The sequence below is a fragment of the Aspergillus fischeri genome, genomic scaffold (assembly GCF_000149645.3).
Source record: "Aspergillus fischeri NRRL 181 1099437636252 genomic scaffold, whole genome shotgun sequence".
NCBI lineage: Eukaryota > Fungi > Ascomycota > Eurotiomycetes > Eurotiales > Aspergillaceae > Aspergillus > Aspergillus fischeri.
The window spans coordinates 1,583,219-1,607,186 of NW_001509768.1; the positions used below are offsets into that span (position 1 = coordinate 1,583,219).

General features: G+C 50.0%; 7 protein-coding genes across 7 annotated transcripts; 3 read left to right on the forward strand and 4 right to left on the reverse strand.

Annotated features, from left to right (window-relative positions):
- Positions 1-356: 356 nt before the first annotated feature.
- NFIA_067130 (Zn(II)2Cys6 transcription factor) lies at positions 357-3,228 on the reverse strand (the record flags this gene model as incomplete). The annotated part of the gene is made up of 4 exons (XM_001263442.1): positions 357-1,779; positions 1,834-2,564; positions 2,645-2,756; positions 2,825-3,228. The coding sequence occupies 4 exons, from the start codon at positions 3,226-3,228 to the stop codon at positions 357-359; spliced, it is 2,670 nt and encodes an 889-aa protein (XP_001263443.1).
- Positions 3,229-4,597: 1,369 nt separating this feature from the next.
- Positions 4,598-6,188, reverse strand: NFIA_067140 (uncharacterized protein; the record flags this gene model as incomplete). Its single annotated transcript, XM_001263443.1, has 2 exons — positions 4,598-5,690; positions 5,758-6,188. The coding sequence occupies 2 exons, from the start codon at positions 6,186-6,188 to the stop codon at positions 4,598-4,600; spliced, it is 1,524 nt and encodes a 507-aa protein (XP_001263444.1).
- Positions 6,189-9,870: 3,682 nt separating this feature from the next.
- On the reverse strand, positions 9,871-10,946 carry NFIA_067150 (class I SAM-dependent methyltransferase; the record flags this gene model as incomplete). Its single annotated transcript, XM_001263444.1, has 2 exons — positions 9,871-10,780; positions 10,858-10,946. The coding sequence occupies 2 exons, from the start codon at positions 10,944-10,946 to the stop codon at positions 9,871-9,873; spliced, it is 999 nt and encodes a 332-aa protein (XP_001263445.1).
- Positions 10,947-11,428: 482 nt separating this feature from the next.
- NFIA_067160 (NAD(P)/FAD-dependent oxidoreductase) lies at positions 11,429-13,019 on the forward strand (the record flags this gene model as incomplete). Its single annotated transcript, XM_001263445.1, has 3 exons — positions 11,429-11,477; positions 11,678-12,665; positions 12,734-13,019. 3 exons carry the CDS (start codon positions 11,429-11,431, stop codon positions 13,017-13,019), a joined length of 1,323 nt encoding a protein of 440 aa, XP_001263446.1.
- Positions 13,020-13,756: 737 nt separating this feature from the next.
- Positions 13,757-14,752, reverse strand: NFIA_067170 (TBP family protein; the record flags this gene model as incomplete). The annotated part of the gene is made up of 4 exons (XM_001263446.1): positions 13,757-13,773; positions 13,837-14,251; positions 14,327-14,414; positions 14,478-14,752. The coding sequence occupies 4 exons, from the start codon at positions 14,750-14,752 to the stop codon at positions 13,757-13,759; spliced, it is 795 nt and encodes a 264-aa protein (XP_001263447.1).
- Positions 14,753-17,609: 2,857 nt separating this feature from the next.
- On the forward strand, positions 17,610-19,668 carry NFIA_067180 (electron-transferring-flavoprotein dehydrogenase; the record flags this gene model as incomplete). Its single annotated transcript, XM_001263447.1, has 3 exons — positions 17,610-17,910; positions 17,989-19,507; positions 19,569-19,668. The coding sequence occupies 3 exons, from the start codon at positions 17,610-17,612 to the stop codon at positions 19,666-19,668; spliced, it is 1,920 nt and encodes a 639-aa protein (XP_001263448.1).
- Positions 19,669-21,422: 1,754 nt separating this feature from the next.
- Positions 21,423-22,903, forward strand: NFIA_067190 (putative pre-RNA splicing factor Srp2; the record flags this gene model as incomplete). Its single annotated transcript, XM_001263448.1, has 5 exons — positions 21,423-21,483; positions 21,613-21,773; positions 22,233-22,306; positions 22,365-22,461; positions 22,520-22,903. The coding sequence occupies 5 exons, from the start codon at positions 21,423-21,425 to the stop codon at positions 22,901-22,903; spliced, it is 777 nt and encodes a 258-aa protein (XP_001263449.1).
- Positions 22,904-23,968: the final 1,065 nt, after the last annotated feature.

Here is a 23,968-nt window from a genome sequence, read left to right on the forward strand (position 1 = left end):
CCCACACCACCCACGGCTCATGACACATCGCAAAACATCATAAAGACGAGCCTAGCTTAGACTCCAAAGGTGAAATCACTCAAACCCCAGCCCGTCCCTCGCCGCATCTACCACCTGAAGTGCCAACTCATACTCGCTGAATCATACCACAAAGTCAACGCCGCAGCTGAACCCCCAAAGCGAAGAAAAAAGTGCGCAGAAACAGAAAAGAATTCCTTTGGTATCAGAATAGGCAGTGTGAGGATATTCGCTAGGTCAAGTGATCATTAACTCGAAATAGAACATGAGACAAACTATTGGACTGTAATAGGTTGCAGAAAAGGGAATAGTAGAGGGCCAATACATTACATGTTTCGTCAATGCGTCCATGGTTCCTCGTCGGCGGCCGCGGGGAAGAACGACCGGATGAATTCCCCGCTGATCGGGTCATAGGGGAAAAAGGCATCGCCCCTGGGAGGATTGCTGCTGGCCGAGGACAGCAGATCAAGGCTGGGGATCATTTGAGAATGCGAAACCGTAGATGGATGCGGATTCTGGAAGTATTGGTAGGTTCCCTGGGACCCGCCGGCGGCAGTGGGATTTACAAGACTGAGGTCGTCCGTGGCATCATAAAACATGGGTGTGGATGTCAAATTGGTGTTCTGTGGATTGTAGCCCTGGGGCTGCATGCTCAGGGGCTGGGCTGGTCTTGTCTCGTAGGCAGACTCGGGCATGTCGCTGACGTCGTAATTCATGCCGTAAGCGATCCGCCGGAGATTGCTATCGCACAGCTGCCATGCACGCCGTGATGCGGCGCTGCACTCGGACATCGCATAGAGCCAGCGAACGGCCTTTTTGGCGGCCGCCAAGAAATGCGGCTCCTCCTCAGGCATATGGATGTTGCCGAAGGATAACTCGAGTAGAAGGACAGTCGCGGCCTGCATCAAGTAGTGCAATATGCACCACCAAGGACAGATCTGATAGAGCTTAATGGCGTTGGGCTCGTCGGGTAGCAATTCGAGCATCCGAAGCGCGGACTCGAGCGATACCTCAGCCATGCTGTGACTGAAAGTCGGCTTTTTGCTCGGATCTCTCGGACCTGCGTCACGACGGCACAGACATGGTCGTCCAAGAGTGATCCGAGCACTGTAGAAGTGAAACGCGAGGAAAAGTTTCAAACGGAGCAGTTCTTGATCCTCCTCGGCCATCTTGTGGGCAAAGTCAAACACCTCGGGAAGATTGTGATACCAGCGGTCGATTCTCGCTCGAAGCTCCCCAATACGATTCTCAATATGGGCCCACGGTGTGTTGACGCAATCTGGCGAGTAGACCCTGTTGACAATCTCCTGACTGATCACTGCCAGGTCGGTGTAGAATAGATAGCACAAGGCCCGGCTCGCAGGCTGACTCTTTAACCATTGAGCGTCCCGTGGCTTGTCCGTGAGTTGAGCATCTCTGCCACCTGGTGGATTCAAGGGCATTTGACGAACATACGAACTTGCCATCGCTGATCCGATATACGCTTGCCGCATATCTGGATCCGCCAAAAGCTTGGCCGCGAACGGCTCCCGTAGCTGCTCCTCATCGAAGGGCAGGGGCATAGGCGTCGTACAAACACCATCTAGAATACATGTTGACCTGCCCGTCATGACCCCAAGTATATGCTCGAACGTATACAGACACCACCAGACCTTATAACGTGCCTCTTTGGATATACTGGGCGTCGTCTCGCTGGTGTTCTTCATATTGATCCCGAGAGCAATACCAGATCGAACAGCCAAAGACGCAATTCTCCACGCTCTGCAAAGGCTCAGTCACCACAAGAAAGCTGGAACTGGGTGCTATGGTACTCACCGGTTGATCTGATCCGATGCAAGAAGATAGAACGCAATAAGACCTTCAACCTGTACCTGCTGCAGATCAGGATGATTGAAAATCGTATCCCCATTCATGCTAAGGATGCGAGCCCGTGTCAGATACACAAGATGATCACGTTCGTCTCCGCGCCAAGGTGCCTGTGTAAGATGCGCATGCTTGGATGCAATAGCGAAAATCATGTTCAAAATGGCCAACCATTTGTCACCTGGCCGCGCTGCGCTTTCGAAAAAGGTCCTGTACTGTGCGCTAAACAGCGTGCGACTGATGATGGGGAAGAACGGGTGAACTGTGGTCAAGTAATCTTCGAAAAGTTGGTCCGCCACATGGCGAGGTGGCATCCAGTACACTTGTACGGGGCCCGGGAAGGTGATATCCATGTCATCTAGGTGATAGTTCACGGCATGCAGAGCAAAGTCACCCTCAGGCTTCGTATCCGATGCTCCTGACTGTTTCCAAACGCGTTGCTCAGCCTCCCGCCGTACCCTCTGCATCCAGGTGAGCTCCGAATTCTTGCCTATGTACCCTGTAGCCCTCGAGCTCTCACTCCGATTCAAATCTTCTTCCACCCTATCGATCGCGTCTAGCGAACCAATCGACGAAGGGGACGATGGCGGTTCATCCTGCTCCATTTCTTCCTCCTGGGGCGTCACCGAAGACTGCGGATCATTCGAGGAACTCTCCTGGCTATTGCTGCTCTCTCCATTATACTAATTGACAGTCGGGTAATCAGCACAGGCAAGCGCGGTCAAGTGAAGACTCCTCAAGGAAAATCGCCGCAGGCTCTTACTTTGTCCAGCGTGCTCTTGATACGCTCCGAAGTTCGACTATCCACCACGCTCCCAATCTCTCGCAAGAGATTCTCATAGTCTTGAGTCTTGACCGACAATATATCCAACTGCCTGCGTCCGTGGCAGAAAAAATACGAATTAGTTGTAAGCCCACACAACACGACAGACCCACGACGTACCCTTTTGTCTTCTCCCTCCATGACACCGGATATCGACAAGTGACCCTCAGCTCTTTACACTGCCTGCATATAGGAGTATCACCGCTGCATTTCGTCTTTCGTGCTCGGCAGGTTTCACATGCTCGCGGCACACGGCGACTGTAGCGCGGGGCGACAGTCGAGCGCTGTCTGGGGATCGCAACTTTCGCATTTGCACTTTCATTCGCTCCGGATCGATTGGGACCTAGCGACGAGGGTTTTGAGATCTGCTGCATATATGATGAGTCTTTGGGCGCGACGGCTGGCATTGAGTTGATCGCAGCTTTTTCATTGCGATCGAGTTGTGGTGGTGGCGGATGCAAAGGCATCTGGCCCCGCATCGCGGCACTTCCCGACTTGGGGATACTAGAGGGGGCGTTTTCCATGCTAGACTCCCCTCTCCGGAAGCGACGATTGAACTCGTGTGCAGAAGTAGGATGATGTAGATCGGGAGAAGTTTGACCGGGTGAGTTGGTCGAGGAAAGTCTTGGTCACAGGTGTTTGCGTCTTCGTATCAGGACTCTGTTCCACAATAGTCTAGAGCGGCCAACGATAGAATGGGCATTGTGTAGCAATTCTGAGCCGACGACCCTGTTTCAGGACCAGTATGAAAACGAGGCGGTTAAGAAACAGGCCAAATCAACTGCCATTCGTGAATCGAATGTGCTTGGAGTATGTTATAATGGCGAAAAGAGCCAGGGGGAAACTGAGACAAGGGAAAAGAGATCCGAACGACAGAACACAGACCTATTATTACTACTGACAAAAATGTGGCGTGGGAGCAGAAGAAACAGGCGCCAATCAGATGGCGGACGATCGAAAGATCAGTACTTAGATATCTTCTGGACCGAGTAAGATTTGCCCTACTCTTTCGAAGGACAAGAGGGAGATCCGTGAGGGGATGACAGCTAGGCACTTCTCCTCCCCGAGAGCAGGATTGAGATTAGAGAGGCAAAGAAAGAGGGAGAGCCTGGAAAAGGGATCCCATAACCACAAATGATTCTAAACTCTGATTCCTCTTCCATGGTGATGGAGGATTAGATAAGCTCCCCCCTCCTTGCGATAGATAGAGATAGGTAATGACTAGGGATGAGGCATCATGAGACGTAGCACTGTTTCCCTTCAACGATAGCTTAGAGGAGGATAGAGATGAACATGTTTTTGTGATGCTGTTTCATTTAGATAACATACATAGGAGAGGCATCAAACCATCAAACGCATTTCGCTTCCTCCCATTTTCTTTAACCGTTTCTCCTCTTTCGAGAAATGCTTCTTTGCTCTTGGCTTTTTGCATGACGCGCAAAATAACCTTTCTTCCACAAATTGTGATCGAAAGGAACATAGGAAAGACATAGATACATCAAGACCAGCTGGAGAATATTCGAACCGCCGTATAACGGAAACCCAAAAAGACGATAGATATATATACAGTGAAGCCGGCTCAATGGCCACATAGTTGGGAAGGCGCAGAGACCCAGCAACGCGGAAAGTAGGGCGCGCATTAAACAGATAACAGGAGTACAAGATTATAACAAGGATATCCCTCGCAGCCACAGGGTGCGAGAACGTAGAGGGAGGATTCGTCTTTGCGGAGTGGAGAAATGAGAACAAGTTCCAACGGACGCAGTAACATCGGTGGGATGCATGCAAAGAGCCATAGGCTCTGCAATGCATACGATGGATTGTGGACCGTCGCAGTCACCCAGGTGAGAGGTTAATCTATCGCGACTGGCGATTGGAGTGCTCACGAGATGTTCAGATCTCACCGAACATCTCGTCGAGCTCGTCGACTTCTACAGTCTCCGGATTCTGCAACTCTCGCCACGAATCAAAGACCATGTCCATATCCATGTCCTGGATTCTCCCAGAGAGCACCAATTTGTCTTCCTGCTCAGCTAGCTCCGACATCTTCATCTCAATGTCTGGAAGCTCACTATTTAACATGTCGATAGATCGCTTCAGGGTCGAGACCGAGCGAACACTAGGATCTTCAGGAAGGCTGATCTGGAGAGCACTGGCGAGGACAGTCGCACGGTCCTCAGCTTCAAGACCGTCATCGGACGCGGCACTCGTCCCTGACGAGAGCGACGACGCGACCGACGCGAGTGACGGGGAAGGCGAGGTACCGAAGAGGGCCGACGCAGCCACGTCATCGGTATCAAGTTGCTCCAACTCCAGCTGCTGCTGTAACCGCTGTTGGACCTGGCAGTTTCCGTGTGAGAAGTAATCGCTGTCCTCGTGATCCGGCAGGCGCTCCTCGTTGATAGAGGAAAGAGGACTGTTTTCGACTGAGGTCTCCGAAATGCTCATGACTCCGTTTTCCAACTCGCTGAGAGCATCCGAAAGAGCAGAGGACTTCTCCGTGGCTGCTTTCTGCTCCGAGGCCCGCTCGCGAACAGCACTGGCAGTCTGCGTGAACTCCTTCTCATCGCCCTCCAGCGGCGGAGATGCGGCGCGATTCGAATGCATGAGGCGCGCATGGCTGTGATGTTCACTGAAACTGTGGCCAGGGCGTCCTGCACTACGATCGATATTTTCTTCCTCGAAGTCAGGCGAGGACAGGTCGACCTCGGGACTAAGCGATCGTTCCCGTGCCAACATCTCCTCATCATCCAGGTCAGCGTTGGAAACGCTGGGCGTGAGGTCTTTCCCATCCACACCTGGAATAATCACGTCATCCGAGTTCTCGGGAATAGGCCGACGCGGTAATGTCGTGAGGTAGTAATACACTTTGCGCGGATGTATAGGAATCAATTCCTTTGCAATAGGGCACGGCGCCAGAGCAGTCCAAGGGCGCTTTATGTACGTGCCTAGTCGGGAAGACAAGAGAGCAGCGGGATTGGCGGAGCTAAATGCAAAAGCGAGACTGTTAGCTTCCAAGCATAGGACGGTTTGAAGAGTAGGGGACGGCGTACTTTGCGACATTCTCGTTGAGGGTAACGAGAATGGCTGCGAGCTCCTTAACTAGGTGAGGGCGATTTCCCGTCTTCTCTAGTTGCTCAATCACACCCACGACGATGTCGTCGTTGATACCTTCTGTGTCGATCTTGGGCGCAGCGGTTCCGTCCGTAGGGGACGGAGGCGGCGTATGCTCATAAATTCCGCGCCTTCCGTTCGGCCGTATTGTTTGCTGGTCCTTTGCATCTGTGGAAGAAGTCGAGGATGGCGAAGGCTCCGGTGATGATGATACCGAGTCGTGCGACCTCTTTACTTTTTTAGATGGCGGCAATTGATCGTCGGTCGCGTGCGGCTGTTTCGACGCAGAAGGGGACCGACGAGATGAATTGGGAAGATGAATACCCAGCGAAGGAAGAGACAACGACTTGCGGCGAGTATTGTAAGGCATAATGTGTGGAAATAGACTTGTGGATGGAGAAAGTAATATACGGGGGGAAGAACAATCAGTGAAGCAGGTGAGATATGGGTATGGTATAGTAGTAACGAACAACCAAACAAAATACAAGTTCGGAAATTAAAGGGAAGCGATGCGAAGTAATATTACTAAAATCAACGACAATAAAGCGTTAATATAGAGTAGATGATTAACAACGATGATAACAGATAATAACACACGAGTGAGGATAGTAACAAGGTAGAAGGATGGAGAACGAGATGGGAAGCAGTTTACAGGGAAGGGGGCAGGAAAGGAGAGAGAGGGAGTAGCTAGATGGATGGATGGAGGTGATGGCGATGATGAGATGTCGGGATGGGCGGGAGGAGACAAGCAGAAAAGAAAGAATATTCAGAGGGCAGCTCGTTGGCCAGTTGATCCCAAGAATTATGATTGTTATGGGGCGATGAGAGGAAACAATTAACAATCATTTCCAAAAGGGAAAATAGAAAGGCAAGATGGAAAAGGGTGTGAAGACCGAGTGGAGTTGGGGTATTTTTCCCTAGAGATTTTCTTCTAACGATTTACGAAGGGAGAAAAAGTAGGAAAAAAAAAAAAAAAATCAGGGCGGGTGCTTCAGGGTGGCGTTGATTGGATTGGCAGAAGATGGGCTGGCCTTTTCTTTACTATTTTATTCCGCCAGGAATGCTTGCCTACCTTATGTATGGTACCGACTACGGAGCAAGAAGAAAAGCAAATGGCCGAAACCTGGGTATTGTTCTTCATTTCTTCCGTACCTCCATAATAGTACATCCTCTTATTATTACTAAATATGTCCTTAGGTTGCGCTAGTCCAACAATATCGACACAAGCTAGAGCAGGAGAAGAGCCTAGATGTTCATCAAGTCTTCACCGCCATAGCTGTTCCTAGGCAAAACCGCCTGGCGGTGGTTGTAAGTATGTGCGTTTGGATGTCTAGTATCTATCTGAATTTCTGAAGATGGATCACAGATTCACAGGCAAGTGACCAAAGGGGCAAAAGTACAGTGGGGCCAGCCATGTGAGTATGACGACTAGCAAAAATGGCTGACTATCTGATTGGTGAAAGGAGCCTAGGATCATCTATGGTTCTGCATGGGCTCTAGGGTGGAGTTATGCACCATTATGGAGCGAGCAAAGAGGCGAATCGGGTAGCTACGTATTGCTTGCTAGGCTCCCGCGCTGGCAGCTCGACCAGCTGAAGACGGTCCAGCACTCCTGGTTGCTGCGCAGAGATTTTTTCTTTTTGGATAGATAGAAAACAAACAAGAAGTATGGCGGTTACCTACATAGCCCCGATACTAGCCACTATTATTGAGCCAGCTCACTTCCACACAGGCTAACTCTATAGAGAGGCATTGGCTTGCCAACATCTTAGATAGTTGCCAAGTGCTACGGTAGCGTAGACTTGCCTCTTGACCGACTCAATAGATGAGCATTCTCCGATCGTCGCTTGTTTACCTTTTGCTAAACAGAAGTTATGCTCATATCTTTGAAGCTCCCAATCAAAATCTTGTATGACATATATGGCGGCGAATCTCCATTGGAATTTTAGTCAGTGAATGCATCATAGCTTGCTTCGTTCCGTGGTTTTCAAGGACAAACAGAGGTTAGAAAGGCGATGTCCACGGTCCATACAAAAAGTCAATACAAGGACAGGGAAAAAGGGAAACGGAGAAGGGAGGAAGGTTTGAGCCAGCATTAGCGTGTAGTATGTTGATTTCGGGACTAACCCAAGAAACAAGATGGAATCTAACAGAAATTCAAACGAATGGAAGGGGGAATTCTAAAGAGCTTCCCATCCAGAAAAGTGGATTCAAGATGTGACCACGCGTTCCTAGCGGCGCCGTTTTGGACATCAAATAGCGAATGAAATTGTCGACGTTGGAGCAAATTCCGAGCTATGCAGCAGAGTGGGATAAAATCCAATCGGATGGGCCACAATGAGGCTTGTCATGATTTTTACACTTTCCAGATTTCCGGATGTGGGTTGTCGAGTGTCGCAAATGGCCAGTCGCCAGTTGCCAGTGGCTTGCCCGCTCCTTGCTTTTTCTGATGCTGAGACCCTGTTACTCTCGTGTTGTGTTGGCTCGAAAAAGTATAGCTGTCGGAGGATATCACCCTTCCTACTCCGTACGTTAATCTCCAAGCATGCTGTACACCTCCGTAGATAGACCGTCTCTAAAATGGATAGGACAAATTCCTGTGGTAACGGTAGATTGTAAGTTCAAAACAACAAGGAGGTTGGAGAATGCGCACTTCGGCCGGTACTACCCCAGTTTCAAATGCATGCCTAGGTGCAATGTGATATGTATCAGCGGGGCGGCAAGGGATGCGCAGAGTACCTATACGTACACTCATTCCAAGCATCCCTGTCGTTATTTGTTGCCAAGCTACCACATCACACCTCCTATTCTATGCTTAGAGCCTCACGGACTTGAGTATCTCGCTGATGTGACAAAGGAGATTTATGATTATGCTTATCTGAAATCTTTTGTCGCTTTAGGGGTAATCAATGTAGACAGTCACATTGCGATCAAAATACTCTAGGGTATTATCTCTGCCTCGCTAGGAGGTGTTTCTCATGCAACTATGCTTAACCTACAGCGCAGACCGTTAACGTACACGATTCCTTGCTTAACCACACATATTAGACTTCGCTGTATGAGTATCTACCATCTACTTACATACATTATTTGCATCGATATTGCATTGTTTATTGACGCATGTATGGCGTATCTACCCATGATCCGCGCTTGAGGAAGAGGGATAGAGGGGCACACACCCTCTTATCAAGGTCATATCAAACAGCGTCTATGTCAACAACTCCATACATGTAGAACGACAGGTCCACGAATAGAACAGACTTCTCGTTTACCAAGTGCTATCAACATGTTACGGAGTACTTATCTCCTACTGTGATTTCTCTCTCGGAGATGATTGACCTGTCAGGACTTGCCTCAGGATCACCATGACACATCTCAATAAAACCAATGTCTCAAATATGAGCACATAACCATCATATGAACCAGATATCAGCTCTATCATTGGATCAAGCGCCTAGAATCCTGCCCATCGGGCCCAATCCAGGATACAGATGAGTCCTTTCTGGAAACTCTGAGCTCGCTAAACAAGATATATACTTTTAACCAAGACTCCGTGTACCCCGCATAAGTGATGCATTTGGCAACGCCATCTTGACCTCATTTGGCGTCCTTAGGAGCCTAAACTACTCCGTAACTCTCCAGATCGTCGAGAGACTTCACCGTAGAAGTTTTATTTAGATCTACTAAGTTGATCGGCGGTGGTGTACGTGGTCAAACACCAAGATGAGCTCCTCCGAACGAAAGGAAGACGTCATGATTTATATAGTGTGAGGGGCTGGGAACTCCGTCTACAACCTCTGGCTCCATCTTATCATGTCAAAGTATGTTACGATTCAGATATCGTAACTCGTTCGAATAGCCAACTAGTACTATAAACTGCTCATTCAAGGAGTCTAGCATATCAACGGACTTTTGACCGCATATTGATGCAATGATCGACTCCGGAGCCATGTCATGCGCCATTACTTGTCTTTCATATAGTCACAGATCGTACAGACTCAAGTCTATCTAATATACAATGTTATGCCAATTATGTCAATGCATCCCGATCGTCATTGTTTAGCATCTTGACTTTCACGTACCGGCCTCAGGACATACTTCCAGGTTGTCCCAAAGTGCCACCGTTTCTCCTCCACGATTTCCAACCCACTTTGCCGAACAATCTCGCCAATATCCCGATTCCACCAGCACCCATGCCGGTCCGCGTGCGCGGGAGCCAGATTGTCCAAGATATTGTTTAGCCAGTCGTAGTATGACCGACCATGCTCGAGCAGCAATATCTGCCCGTTGTTCGGTTCTGTAATCGATCCCAAATGGCGCAGTGTGCCTACAGGATCCGGCATCGAGCATAATCCCATGGTCTGCACGATGGTATCGTAGTATGCTGGCTTCGCTCCTGCCGATGGGGGAACGACGTCCTTTGCATCCTGCGCACGGAACGTCACATTCTTGAAGTTCGGATGGAGCTTCTCGAACTTGCTGCGTGCGACTTCTATCATTTGCGGGCTGAGATCGACAAAGGTGACGGAGCGACAGCCCCGGATCACTGCTTTTCCGTTTTCATCAAAACCGCGTCTTTCCCCCAGATCGTAGTACTCCAGGTTACGACCTGTACCGCAGCTCACCTCCAAGACATCCCCGCGCGCCTTCCGGACAAGGTCTTGTCGTTTCTTGCCCATACGCATCACCTTCTCTGACATTTCGACTTCAGCGTCAAAGTTGGGTGCGGTGCGGTTGTACCGGTCTGATACATCCTGGGGAACATCAAGTGACTGCGCCTTAGATACCTCCCGCCTATAGGAAGCGTAGAGATAGCCGCAATAGGTGCTGATGGTGAGCGCTGAGACTCCCAGAACAGTCATGGCTCGTGGGGACAGTCGAGGGGTCTCAGGCTCTGGCTTGAGATTCAATAAATGAGGGTTGGCCCGCTTCGGCAGCACAGGAGCCGCCGGACGGTTGGGGCTACTCTAAGTCAGTAGTCTGAGACATGAGATGATAACAGAGAATAAGGATGAAATCCCATTCTACATCGTACTGACCTTGGTCTTTCTACAGTCGCGGTCTTGGGACCGGACACAGGCATTTTAGCCTTCTTCAAGGCTGCTCGGCCTGCTCGCGATGCACTCATGACTGCGAGTGATAACAAGTCTATCGGATTAGGTCTGCCGGATTTTCTCGCCTAAGTTGATAGGACTCAACGAATTTTCGAGGTATCAGGGCAGTGATTTTGATTCCATTCCTCTGCCGTGCTCTATCCATCGAAGCTCAAATATTGCATGACCGTTAAGAGTAAAACATATAGACAAAGCGCAATCACCTCCAATCAAAATTGATGGTGGTATGACCCGGAGTCCATCTCTGTTGACACCTTGACTGGTCAGGCCAAGAACGGCAGGGCGTGAGGTTTCAAAAAGTGACATCCGACCGCCGGAGCCGGGCCGGCTCTTATCTGGTGCTAGTTATGGAGTTCTCCGCATCCCACATAAGAGGGGTGATTCTCTCCTCCAGCTGCGTACTTCTTCCCTTCTGGCTTTCTTGCGATCTTCTTCAATCTGTTGGTCAATTGGGATAGAGTAGATACTGCAGCGAAGACCTTGATTTGAGGAAGGCATGGCGCCCCCTCAAAAGATCCTTATCGTTGGTGGAGGTGTATTTGGCTGTGAGTCCTTCGATTTTCCTTGGACTATTGCAATTGTTACCTGAAAATAGAAGATGAAATGATATTCCCTGCCCATGGCAAAGAAGTCGATTAATATCCATTGTTCCTATTTTGATTTGTGTGACGGCTATATTTCCTTCGTCAATTGCATTCCGTGACCCCTCCTATGTCTTGACACATCAGGAACTGATCGCATATAGTGTCGACCGCCCTATCGTTGTCGCAACGACACCAAGGCTGTCAAATAACCCTGCTGGAACAATCCCCTATAATTCCTAACCCGCATGGTTCCTCCGTTGACAGTTCGCGAATCATCCGCGCTGACTATTCACATCCCGTCTACGCGAAACTCGCTGCTGCCGCCATTGACCGCTGGCGCAACACCGAATGGGGAAAGGAAGGTCGCTACACGCAGAACGGACTGATGCTCGTCTGGACGCCTGGCAATGAGAAGGCGAAAAACTATGCAACCAAGAGCTACCACAATGTCAAGCAGTTGGAGGGCGACAAGGTCGAACTACTCCCGTCGGCAGCTGATGTGATGCGGATCGTGCCAGAATATGGGAAGGAGTTGAATGTAGCGGGGGGATACATCAACTGGGGCTCGGGCTGGGCAGACGCGGCAGCAGGCGTGCGATTCGCAAAGAAGCTACTAGACGAGCAGGGGAAGGTGGTTTTCAAAACCGGCGAGGTCGACAGGCTCCTGCTTGCCGATAGCCAGAGCGCCACCTCCCAGCGCAGAGTCACCGGTGTTGTCTTGACGGACGGCACGACACTCACGGCCGATCTTGTCGTCCTCGCGACAGGCGCCTGGACAGGCAAGCTTGTCGACCTCCGCGGCAGGGCCATCTCAACCGGCCAAGCACTGGCATACATGCACATCTCAGACAAAGAGCAGCGCCGACTAGAGAACATCCCCACCGTCCTCAACTTCGCCAACGGCATCTTCATAATCCCGCCTCGAAATAACCTCCTCAAGATCGCCCGCCACGCCTACGGCTACCAGAACCCCAAGGCCGTACCCATCCCCGGCGGCAACGGCGTCACAATGCAAGTCAGCCTGCCGGAGAACGGCATCCCCGTCCCTCTGGAGGGCCAGGAAGCCTTCAGAACAGCCCTCAAGGAGCTACTTCCCAACTTCGCGGAGCGTGAGTTCGTCACAACCCGCGTGTGCTGGTACACCGACACGTAAGGAACCACTTTCTTCACCCTCTCCAAAACAATGTGACGGCTAACACGAGGACACTATACCCCAGACCCACCGGCGACTTCATCGTCGACTACCACCCCGACTACGCAGGCTTGTTCCTCGCCACAGGCGGCAGTGGTCACGCATACAAGTTCTTCCCTGTTCTGGGCGACAAAGTCGTTGACGCGATCGAAGGAAAGCTCGAGCCTGAGCTGCGCAATCTCTGGAAGTGGCCGGTCAAGGTCGACCAGAGCGCTTTCGAAGGCGACGGGACCAGATCCGGGGAGCAGGGGCTTCTCCTGATGAAAGAGTTGGCCAAAAGTACGAAAGCTCAGCGGAAGAGCGTTTTATGATAGCTCTTTCGTCCTGTACATAAGATATACAAGAATAGATCAGTAGATTATTATCGGTCGTCCTGACAGATCTCTGTTCAAGAAGCAATAATATGAGAGGGTAACGAAAATATGGCATCGGGCATCCCTATACTACCTAGTAACACCATTGGAGAAACATATCTAACATCGAATGGGCCTTCAAGACTCATGACTATATGTATTATGATGGGCCTTCACAGATTTTTATATTATTTTGGAAGTGAAGAAAAGACTACCTCATTCATTTCATTCCTAAGAATGTCGTAGTCTAATCAAGTGCGGCATCATTTTCTTTTCGTCCATATCCCACGAGCTCATAAAACAAAGAGCAACCTCATCCTGGACAAAGCCAGGGAGAGTTCAAGCCAATAGGCGAAGAACACGACCAGTATTAGAAAGGAGGCAACCATTCGACCAGCGCACAGTACCGCCCCCCGAGTCCGCGGATTGTGCTACTATCTAATTGTAAACATTTGAAATATTTGAAACAGGGAACAACGACCATGGGGCAGAAGGTCCGAATCGCTAGAACGCCGTACAAATGCTAGCATGAAAAATCATCATAAGCGAGGTCTCAGCAAAAGGAACTGAAAAGACCACCCATCCCTATGAACCTCTCAAAAGGAAAAAAAGAAGTGTTAATACAGGTGGGAATGTGTGAAGGATATGAAGTGGGTGGTGATCTTCATATGCTGACAGATATGCTGCGGAGGCTCTTAGACCTTCCGGAAATCTGGTCGAATCGTTAGCATATAGTTCTGCTTCGAACAGCAAAAAAAAAAAAAAATAACCATACCAGAAAGCACAGGATAGATCAGTTCGAACGCCTGATAAATCTCCTCACGAACTTTGGCGCCAGTCAAAACAATCTTTCCACTGACGAAAATCAAGAGGACAATCTTGGGCTTCATCATACGATAGATGAGACCAGGGAAAAGCTCAGGTTCGTAAGAACTGAAGTTGTGATGGCGACTAGCCAGACCTTCCAGGCGAATAGGGAACTTGATGTCACAAGAGCCGACGATGTTCTGGATCTTGAAGTCGGTGAACTTGGCATTGAAGCCCAGTTTCTGGATGATACGCGCGTACTTTCTGGATGCCAGCTTGGAATCGTCTTCAGACTTCGCACCAGTGACGACCATCTTGCCCGAGGCGAATATCAGTGCGGTAGTTTTCGGTTCCCGGATACGCATAATCACGGCCGCGAAACGCTATTAAAGGAAAAGCAGTTCAGCCCACACTGTACCCCGATATGACCCGGCTCAGGGAGGTGTGGAAGTTAATACCTTTGGGTTGTACTCTGCATTTCGCGCATGAAGCGCGATAGTCTTGAGATCCAAGCGGCAGTCAAGGTTGACAGTAGCAACAATGTTTCTTGAAGAGAAAATCCTTGTTCAGCATTCTGGTGATCCAGAAAAACAGCAAGAGTATACTCACTGCAAGGTAGGCACGATACCACTTCCCGGAGCATTGGCACCAGGAGTCGCAGCGGGAGTAGCGGGCGTCACCCCATTGCCGTTGACGGCATTCCCTCCCTGCTGATGGCCGTTCACAGTTCCATTCGCACCCTGAGCGCCAATCGCCATGTTTCCTTCTTTTTCAGAAGACGGAGGTGTCAAATCACCGGCACCACCGGGAAAGGACAGAGAAGCGGGGGAAGTGAAGGCCCGGGCCTGCTGCGCGGTAGAAGGATGGGTCGTGAGAGATTCCATTGCGACGTGAGCAAGAGAAATACTCGAGCTGTAGACCAGCCGAAACTGAAGTAGATATGCGAGGTAAAGTCGCGAGCCAAAGAGCTTGTAGACGGCAGTCTATCCTCTCAGAAGACCGAGTCAGTCAAAAGCCAATAGATTGATGATCACGAGAATTCATGTCACAATATGGACAGAGGGGTGAGGGAGGTGGGAGCAGATAAATGAGAAACAAGGTGGCGAGGAAGATAGCGGAAAGGTGGGTGACGATGTGTTGCGACTGTGAATGTTTTTGTAGGCGCGGAAGAAAGAAGAAAAAAAAAGTGAGCCTCACCCTTTGTGGGAGATGAACAACTCAATGTCTCCCCTACAGCAATGCTGCCTTAGCTCAACTCAAGCTCGAAGTGAGGAGTCGATAGACGAACAGCAGCAAGATAGATCTGGTGGAGATGACAAGAGGCAAAACCAACCAGAGAAAAGCTCAACACCAGCGAGATGATGAGATACTAGAAAAGCACAATCAAGTGTTTCCTAGTCACACTTATGCAGTAGCACAAAAACAAGTGGAAGTGAGAGAATGGACAGTGACAGAAGCACGTGAAAGAGCAAAGCTTTTTCTTCAGGTCGAGCAAACAACTTTTTTTCTTGGTTTTGATTTTTTCCCTTTTTGGGTATTGGAGATGTCTATCTGTGTTCTTGAAAGAGAGTGGCGAAGATGCACACCTGAGGCTGCAAGCTTCGTGTTTCAGCGAAGATACTGAAACTGCGCGGAAGAAATTTTTCCTTTCTTCTGAGCGTCTTATTAGGCTTCTTCCCGGAATTCTTCAGGCCAAAAGAAGCGGAGAATACTATGCTGAAGATAGCGGAACTCTGCGACTCTATACGAGTGTGGAGAGAGAGGGGAGGGAGGAGAGGTTGGTCGTCGGGAAGAAGGCGACTGGAAGATTAGTTTCGGCGTTCCGGGCGGTGCCAAGACCAGGGTCAAAATTCCAACAGCAACAGGAAAGTGGGAGGTTGGGCCTTTATATAGGCTGACTCACAGCGCCCGAGAGTGCTGGCGTCAGGGGAGGCTGGGCCGGGCGGTGGCGGCAAAAGCAGCGATGGAGGTCGTTTCCATCCATGGGTTTGGCTGCTTTGGGGCATCTGTTTGTGACTTAGCGTTTCACTAGCGCCTTCTGGGGTGGTCAAATCCTCGAGGCTGAGTGGCTTATCTCTCCTTCATCCCAGCAAGTGCCATTCTGCCATTTTTGGTTGGCTGAATGCGAGACCCATCAAGCACATTTTCTTTGGGAGCCCCACCACGCTGTACACGCTCTGTTTGGCTGTCCATCAGACATCCCTTTCTCCATGGTTGCAGCCACTGGCCGTCGCCCAGTCCGCGTCGCTCCTGCAACTGCTCGTCAGACCCACTGCATCCATCCATCCATACCTGCTCAACAAATAAAAATGCATATCGCTCCCTGTGGGTTTCCCTCGCGACGCGCCTCCTGTCGTGCCGCTTTAGCGAATGGCAAATGAACAAAAGTCTTTTCTTTTCGCCCGGTCGTCACTTTGGTACGAGTGTTCTGACCATGATTTTCTACCTATCCTTCCTTGTTTATGAGGGTTGTTGACCTGTCTACTCCGGATGATGGTGGCTTGACCCAACAGTCGGACTTCAGAATACTTTCCATTACTGAAGTTTGAGCTGAGATGGATCGAAAAGTCAAAAGGGACGAGTTTTCTAACCACTAGCCCTTGAGCAGTTGACAGGTCCTGGCGGTTCCTGAGGTGTTTCATGGTTTATTCCCCTCCAGACTGGAGCCTGGCCGCGGACCTCTCTATCCCCAGATCTCTCGAGTCACGATTCGTGATCCACCAACTTGACTAAATTAAGGCTCTTCTGCCTTGGTCCAATCGTCCTTCTCCTACTCCGGACTTAATCTCAATGGAAGTTAATGATGAAATCACGTTAATGAGCAAATCTCCGTGGAGAACTGGGTAATTGAAGATCAACTGATTTCTTATTTTTCCTCTGTCAAATCAAGCCTAGATAATACATGGACGCTACGGAAGCTGTTGACATTATCCAATATATCAGATCAGTATCAGTATACAGGCGGGTGCTGACCTGCGTATAAGTTGAACTTAGGCCGTGACGTTATACGGTCGGCGCCCCCTGTATTTCTACCATCATAATCAACATCTCAAGGGCGGAGTGAGAAGGTTATCATCTGGGCCTATCCTGTTCTACTTCTCATCTACATTATCCGAATCTTCTCTTCAGCCACGTGTAGAACCTTACATGATACGGGTGGATAGTACGGAGTAAGGTAGTCTAAACGTAAACGGTCAGATGCGTGTCATTCGGACATGTTCAGCCTCACGCGTCTTTCATGTGATTCCATCGCAGAGCCTCGTGTGGCCTGGGAACTGGCACTAAGAAGCGAATCAGGTAATTTGCTCTGTAGAGAGGGACGCACGTCATGAACCATCTTCAAACCATCAGTTTCATACTGCGTGAGCAAACGAAGCTCTTCACCTACGTAGTGTTCATGTCCACTGTTGAATTCGGCTTCCGACGGAATGAACAGTTTACCAGCGGAAAGACGAGGTAGGATGAGGATGATTCCCATCGCCGAAATTCCCATTGGCTGAGCTTACCTCGGGTACTGCCAACTTGACTGTCCACCGCCAAATTCGGCCATCCCACGAAAGTCCCACCATAGCCTTTAAGTCATACTCGGGTTGATCACAGGGCATCTTCTGTGATTAATATCTTCTCCAAGTTTTTCTTCTTGGAAAGGCTAAATTGCCATGTCTGCTCATTGTCTGTAGACTTCAGAGGTACTGAAAGTGGCAGTTTGGATCCCCTGTTGCAATTTTCTCCGATATCGCAATGGCTTCAAAAGGAGCCGTCTTGCCTCTCTTGAGGCGCGAGTTGCAAACCAATCGCGCACAACTGAATAGAGCCGCTTCATCCTTTTCGACTGTTGCTACGACTGTTCGGAGCAGGAGAGCAGTGTCCGCTAGGCATTCGGCCCGCCACACCGCGCTTTTCTCTCAGAGACAACTACTCGGTCAAACTCGGGCATTTTCGCGGTCGCTATCGACAAGGCTTGCAGACGAGCATGATCAGTTCGATCCCCGTCAAGTAGAAAGGGAGTCAGATGAGGTGGACGTGTGCATTGTTGGTGGCGGTAAGAGCTTTCGTGGTTGCTAGCTATTCGTGGCTACTCCGCGGTTTGATGGCTGACTCGATCTCTTCACCATCGCAGGTCCTGCCGGTCTCGCGGCAGCTATCCGACTAAAGCAACTCGCAAACGAGGCTGGAAACGAGGAGTTCCGTGTGATCTTGCTGGAAAAAGCGGGAGAGCTGGGCGCGCATATACTTTCAGGCAATGTTCTCCAACCAACTGCAATGAATGAGCTTCTGCCCGATTGGTTGTCCGAGGAGAATCCATCACGCTTTGAGGGCGCAACACCAGCGCGGGAGGACAAGATGCGCTTTTTGACCAAGAACTCGTCGTTCCCGATTCCCGGCCCACCCCAAATGAAAAACCACGGCAACTACATTGTCAGTCTGAACGAGCTGACGAAGTGGCTGGGTGAGCGAGCTGAGGAATTGGGTGTCGAGATTTACCCTGGATTTGCTGCTAGCGAGTTGGTCTACAATTCGGATGGCTCCGTCCTCGGCGTTGCGACGAACGACCTTGGTGTTGGTCGGGACGGCAAGCCCAAGGACAATTTTGAGCGGGGTATGGAGTTCCATGCTCGTGTCACTCTCCTCGCCGAGGGCTGCCATGGTAGTTTAACGAAGCAGGTGATCAAGAAGTACGACCTCAGACGCGATAGTCAACCCCAGACTTACGGTATCGGGTTGAAGGAGGTGTGGGAGATTCAACCGGAAAAGTTCAAGTCGGGAGAAATCGTGCATTCTATGGGATACCCACTTCCTTGGGACACCTACGGTGGTGCCTGGATGTACCATTTTGGAGAGAATCTGGTCAGCATTGGGTTGGTCGTCGGTTTGGACTATCCCAACCCGTGGCTTTCACCTTACGCAGAGTTCCAGAAGCTCAAGCACCATCCCTTGTTCAGGGAGGTCTTGGAGGGCGGTAAATGCATCTCCTATGGTGCTAGGGCACTCAACGAGGGTGGCTTCCAGTCGATTCCTAAATGTGCTTTCCCAGGAGGCGCTCTCATCGGTGACACTGCTGGCTTCCTCAACGTTCCCAAAATCAAAGGCACTCATTCGGCTATGAAATCGGGCATGTTGGCAGCGGAGGCTACCTTCAATGCTTTGCAGAATGACAACAATGGTACTGTCTTCCTTTTCGAATACGAGGATGCTCTTCGAAAGTCCTCGATTTGGAAGGAGCTGTACGAAGTGCGGAATATGCGGCCCTCGTTCAAATCCCCGCTCGGACTTTACGGCGGTATCCTCTACTCTGGCTTAGAAGCCTTCCTGTTCCGCGGTAAAACACCCTGGACACTCAAGCACCACGGTACAGATGCAGCATCCACCAAATCGGCATCTGAATGTAAAAAGATCGAATACCCCAAACCTGACGGCGTGATCAGCTTCGATATCCTGACCAGTGTGAGCCGAACGGGAACGAACCACGAGGAGGACCAGCCTGTCCATTTGCAGGTCGCTGATTGGGACAAGCATACGGACATCGCTTGGCCCAAGTACCAGGGCGTTGAAAACAGATTCTGTCCTGCTGGCGTCTACGAGTACGTCGAAGATCCAAGCAAGCAGCACGGCGTTCGCTTCCAAATTAATGCCCAAAAGTAAGTCTTGACTCTTACGCGCATTTTTCTTTTTCCTCATGCAGATGCTAACCACACACAGCTGTATCCACTGCAAGACGTGTGATATCAAGGTACCGACACAGGATATCAATTGGCAAACACCCCAGGGCGGAGAAGGCCCTAAATACTTCAAGACATAAGCTCATACCCACTGTAATCTTCTTTCAATTTCATCATCTTCAACTGTTTCTGTGTCGTTTGAAATGCATAGTTCGAGTTCATCCTCCGCGGACTTCCGTCGATCAACTCTACGGGTTAGAGCATCCTTTTCCTCTGTTGACATATTGTTTCTACTGACAAGTTCTCCCTCTTGGGTGATGTTTGTACTATACAAAAGGATATACAAAACTCAGCGTACATGAAATGTACAGGTTATTACGGAGTAGATATACAGTATCAATAGTCTCGCATTACTACACTGGCATACGAAGTAGAAATTTGCGTACCTCTCTTGGCAAATTCTCACTTAGCAGCATGCATGAGAACTTCCGAGACTCAGATTGATCTTTGGCGCTGAAGTTGAGCCCCGTGGGGACTGGCGAGCTGAACCATGGAAATGGCCACGATCTTTCCAGTGATGGCAGACCATAGATCTGGCAGAAAATATAGCCAGTACGTAGGTTCTCAGACAATACCCTCGTATCTGCCGCTATCATCACAACATTTGTACTCCGTCGAGTGTTGATCGGCTGGTCAAGAAGAACAGATTGGACTCTACAATTCTAGTGAGTATTTCAAGTGAGGCTGTCTAGAGTTCTCAAGGCAATTTGGGCGGAGCCACGTGGATCATCAAAGTGAGGCGGGCCGGCCACTTCTGATTGATCGATCACGTCTCGCATTGTTTCGTCCATCGTTAGAAAAGGGAAAACTGACTGGAAGAAACACAGCCCTGCCCAGCACCACCTAGTCTACTGATTGGCGACGATTTACTTAGCTAGGGAAAGACTGAATAGACTGGGTGATCGCAGGTATGTCCCTCTCTCGTACTTTCGGTCTGGCGGTCAAACCGACCTCCACCCTCCTCATCTCGACTCTCTTTCTCCTTCTTCAACCTCACAGTCTTCGCTTTCATCCACCCTCTCACCTACCTCTCTTTCATTTCACTGTCCTTTCTTACCTGATATATTGACCTGATTGTATCTAGCAGCTACTCCGTCCTTCCAACCTGGCCTGGTTTCCGTTTTCCAGCCCGTCGTACGAGCCACATCTGGAGATTCTGCCCTTCCACTACGCGGGATAACAGGAATACACTGCCATAGTAATCTCAGGAACCCGACTATCTGAACCCAGGACTCCAGATATTCCGCTCGTCTCTTTTTTGACCTGGATCGTTTTGGCCACCACAAGTCCAACGGAAGCCAGAATCGTTCTGCTGTCTAACCGCCATGACTGAGGTTTCCTCCACCCGACTTTATCTCGGGAATCTTCCCCGCAACGGTATGCAGGCCTTCATCATCAAATCTACCCTTTCCTAGGAGATATCCCCGTCTGTTTCAACCTGGATTCTGTATACCGTCAACTCGCGCCTTCCAAAACCACTAGGAGAGACCCTTTTGGACCACCTGCTCTTCCCATAACCCTCATGGGTCTCCGAACTGTTTCCTGGGATCTTCGTTTGTCCTTGGACATGGGGATGTGAGGGCGAACAAGCATCTCCCTCATCCTAAGTATCCATATTTCCCGGCCTGCAGCACCCCAACGACTACGGATATAGCTTTCTTTTGGCAGTTTAACCTTGTGCTTTTTAGACTGCTCGTTACTTGTGTTGCGATGAGCTGACTTTTGCCGATGGCGCCCGTGTTGGCGTCGTTGTTGCTTTTATTCAGTGACCAAACAGGACATCGAGGAACACTTTAGTAGCCATGGCTCCGGGAAGATCACAGAGATCAAGTTGATGAACGGATTCGGGTTTATCGAGTACGAGGATGCGATGGATGCTAGAGATGTCGTTCCTGGTAAGATTTTCCCTGAGCAACCCTGCCTTGACTTCGGACAGGATCACCTGGCTGACAATCCACCATCTAGCATTTCGTAAGTTGTCGATGCAGATGATTGACGTATCTGGTTGACTGATCTATAAACAGACGGTAGCGACTTCAAAGGCGAGCGACTTACAGTCCAGTTTGCGCGTGGACCACGCCGCAAGGAAAATTTCCCTGGCCCCACGGATCGCCCTAACATGCCTCGTCCCCGTCGTACGATTTTCCGCATGTTGGTTTCTGGTCTCCCGGAAACAAGCTGGCAGGTTAGCAGCCCATCTCTCCTTCTATTAGGACCTCCTGGATACCACGCAACCTGGCCACCCAGTGTTCCATGAGCCTTCTATTTTCCCAATCTCTGTACCTCAGCTTCCAGGAATTCGAGCCCAGGATCCATGAGACCCGAGTCAATACCGATATTTCAAGCTCATAGAACCTGTTTGCTTGTGACATGGCATTGGCATGTACCCAAGAACGTTCAGACGTCCCAGTCCAGTCGCAATTCGGATGTCCACAATTTCCTTCTTGGATGGATGACAGTGTGACCACCGCGGACTTAAAGCTTTGGAGCCCTTGGATCGACATATGACCTGTTCCTGTTCCGTCCCTGCAACGATTCGTGTCTCTTTTGTTTTGTTCACCATCTCCTGGCCTTCTTGCATTACCGGGTTTTGACTGGGGTCTACACTCATTTGGAAGCCAATTCTTACCACTGGATCATATAGGACCTGAAAGATTTTGCACGTCAATCTGGTCTGGACGTTGTCTACTCGGAGACTGGCCGCGAACAAGGAAGAGGGTGGGTGAAGCTTGAAATGTCACGGATGATAATTTTCCAATCGTTAACACGGAACAAGGTTCGTTGAATTCGAGACCGCAGCTGACCTGAAAACTGCCATCGATAAGCTTGATGGACGAGAGTTCAAGGGCTCCCGAGTGAGCTGTGTCGCCGATGTAAGGACCTCGCCAGGACATGTGATACGAACCAGGATTCTTAATTGTTTGCTTCCAGATTCAACCTCACGACGACCGCATCTTCCGTGATCCATATCGGTCCCGCTCACCCCGCCGCAGTTATCCTCCTATCGATGAGTACGACAGGAGATTCCCCGCGCCTCGCGGTTACAGCCCCCGAGCCCATTACAGGGAACGCTCGCCTGTTCCGCTCCGCCGCGACTATTATGAACGTGACGGCTACGGCCGTCGCACCCCTCCTCGACCTCGGATTGAAGACTATCCCCCTCCTCGTCGTCCTTACGATGACCCCTATGATGCCCGGCCTCCACCACCTCCCCGCCACTATGATGACCCATACATGGCACCGAGACCTTACGGACGTCCTCGGACCCCCCCAAGAGGCGACTATCCACCTTATGACCGCCGTGGATACTGGTAGAATCTAATTTTCTGCTTCGATTGTGTTGCATACATGGCGGATACCCATTCAGTCTCGCTTCCTTTGTTCCATGACTTTCTACATAATTGTTTCCTTTGACTGGGATGCCCGCAGCTTTACCAAGCATTCGATTACCTGGGGACCGAATCGCAAAACATACCATGCGGATCTCAAGATGAAGTGACTGTCCTACATCCGTGTTGAGGGGTGAAAATTCCGGATACGGTGACTACAATTCCTTGCTTGCAGGTCTAGGATGGAGCTCTATTCCGGGGATTGGGCATTCGACGGGTGCATGATTGCAGGACTTACGATTTTCCTTGGTTAATCACAAATCTCCTCAAGGCTTCTGGCTGCTAATGATACTGGCAATATCTACTGAACCCCCATGTCCGTTTCTGTGTTTGTGAAGGGATCTTACTGGACTTTTCGACGATCTGGTCCTTGAAAAATCCCATACCCGCCGTTTCTCCTGGGCAAGAGCTTACTTGTAAATTTGAACTAACTAATCCTTTACATCTACACTGGTCCTTTTCATGCTATTTTCTTTTGAAAGACCCGTACGCAGGTGTGCACACGGGGCTAATTAACGTAGCCCGACATCCTAGCTCGGACAATGCTTGATTGATGGTACGTAAAAGACTCGGAAGAGAGGGACTTGGATAAACCCCCCATAGGTGGAGTCTTTTGCTGGATTCCTTGGGTGACAGCGATAGGCGGGTAATGGAGTGTGGGGAGCTCGATGCCACTGAACAAGCTCACCAGAGCTTGACACTTAGGAGTTGCCGTTCGCATGATTTCAATCAAGGTCGCCTTGGAGCTTAACAAACGATCATGCAAAGAGCCAATAGGGAAATCTTTTCCCAAAATCCATCCTAAGCGCTATTAGAGTTGTGTCGAAGTATCATCATTCTTCGTCATGGGGTCTCGCCGCGCTACTAGAGGCGGAGCAACCCCGCTATCTTCATTGTCAGAAATCACGACTTCGGCTTTTTTCTCAGACTCGGTCAATAGCTTCTTAAAAATATTGCGTGGAATGATCTGAGAGCTCTATTTATTTATCTG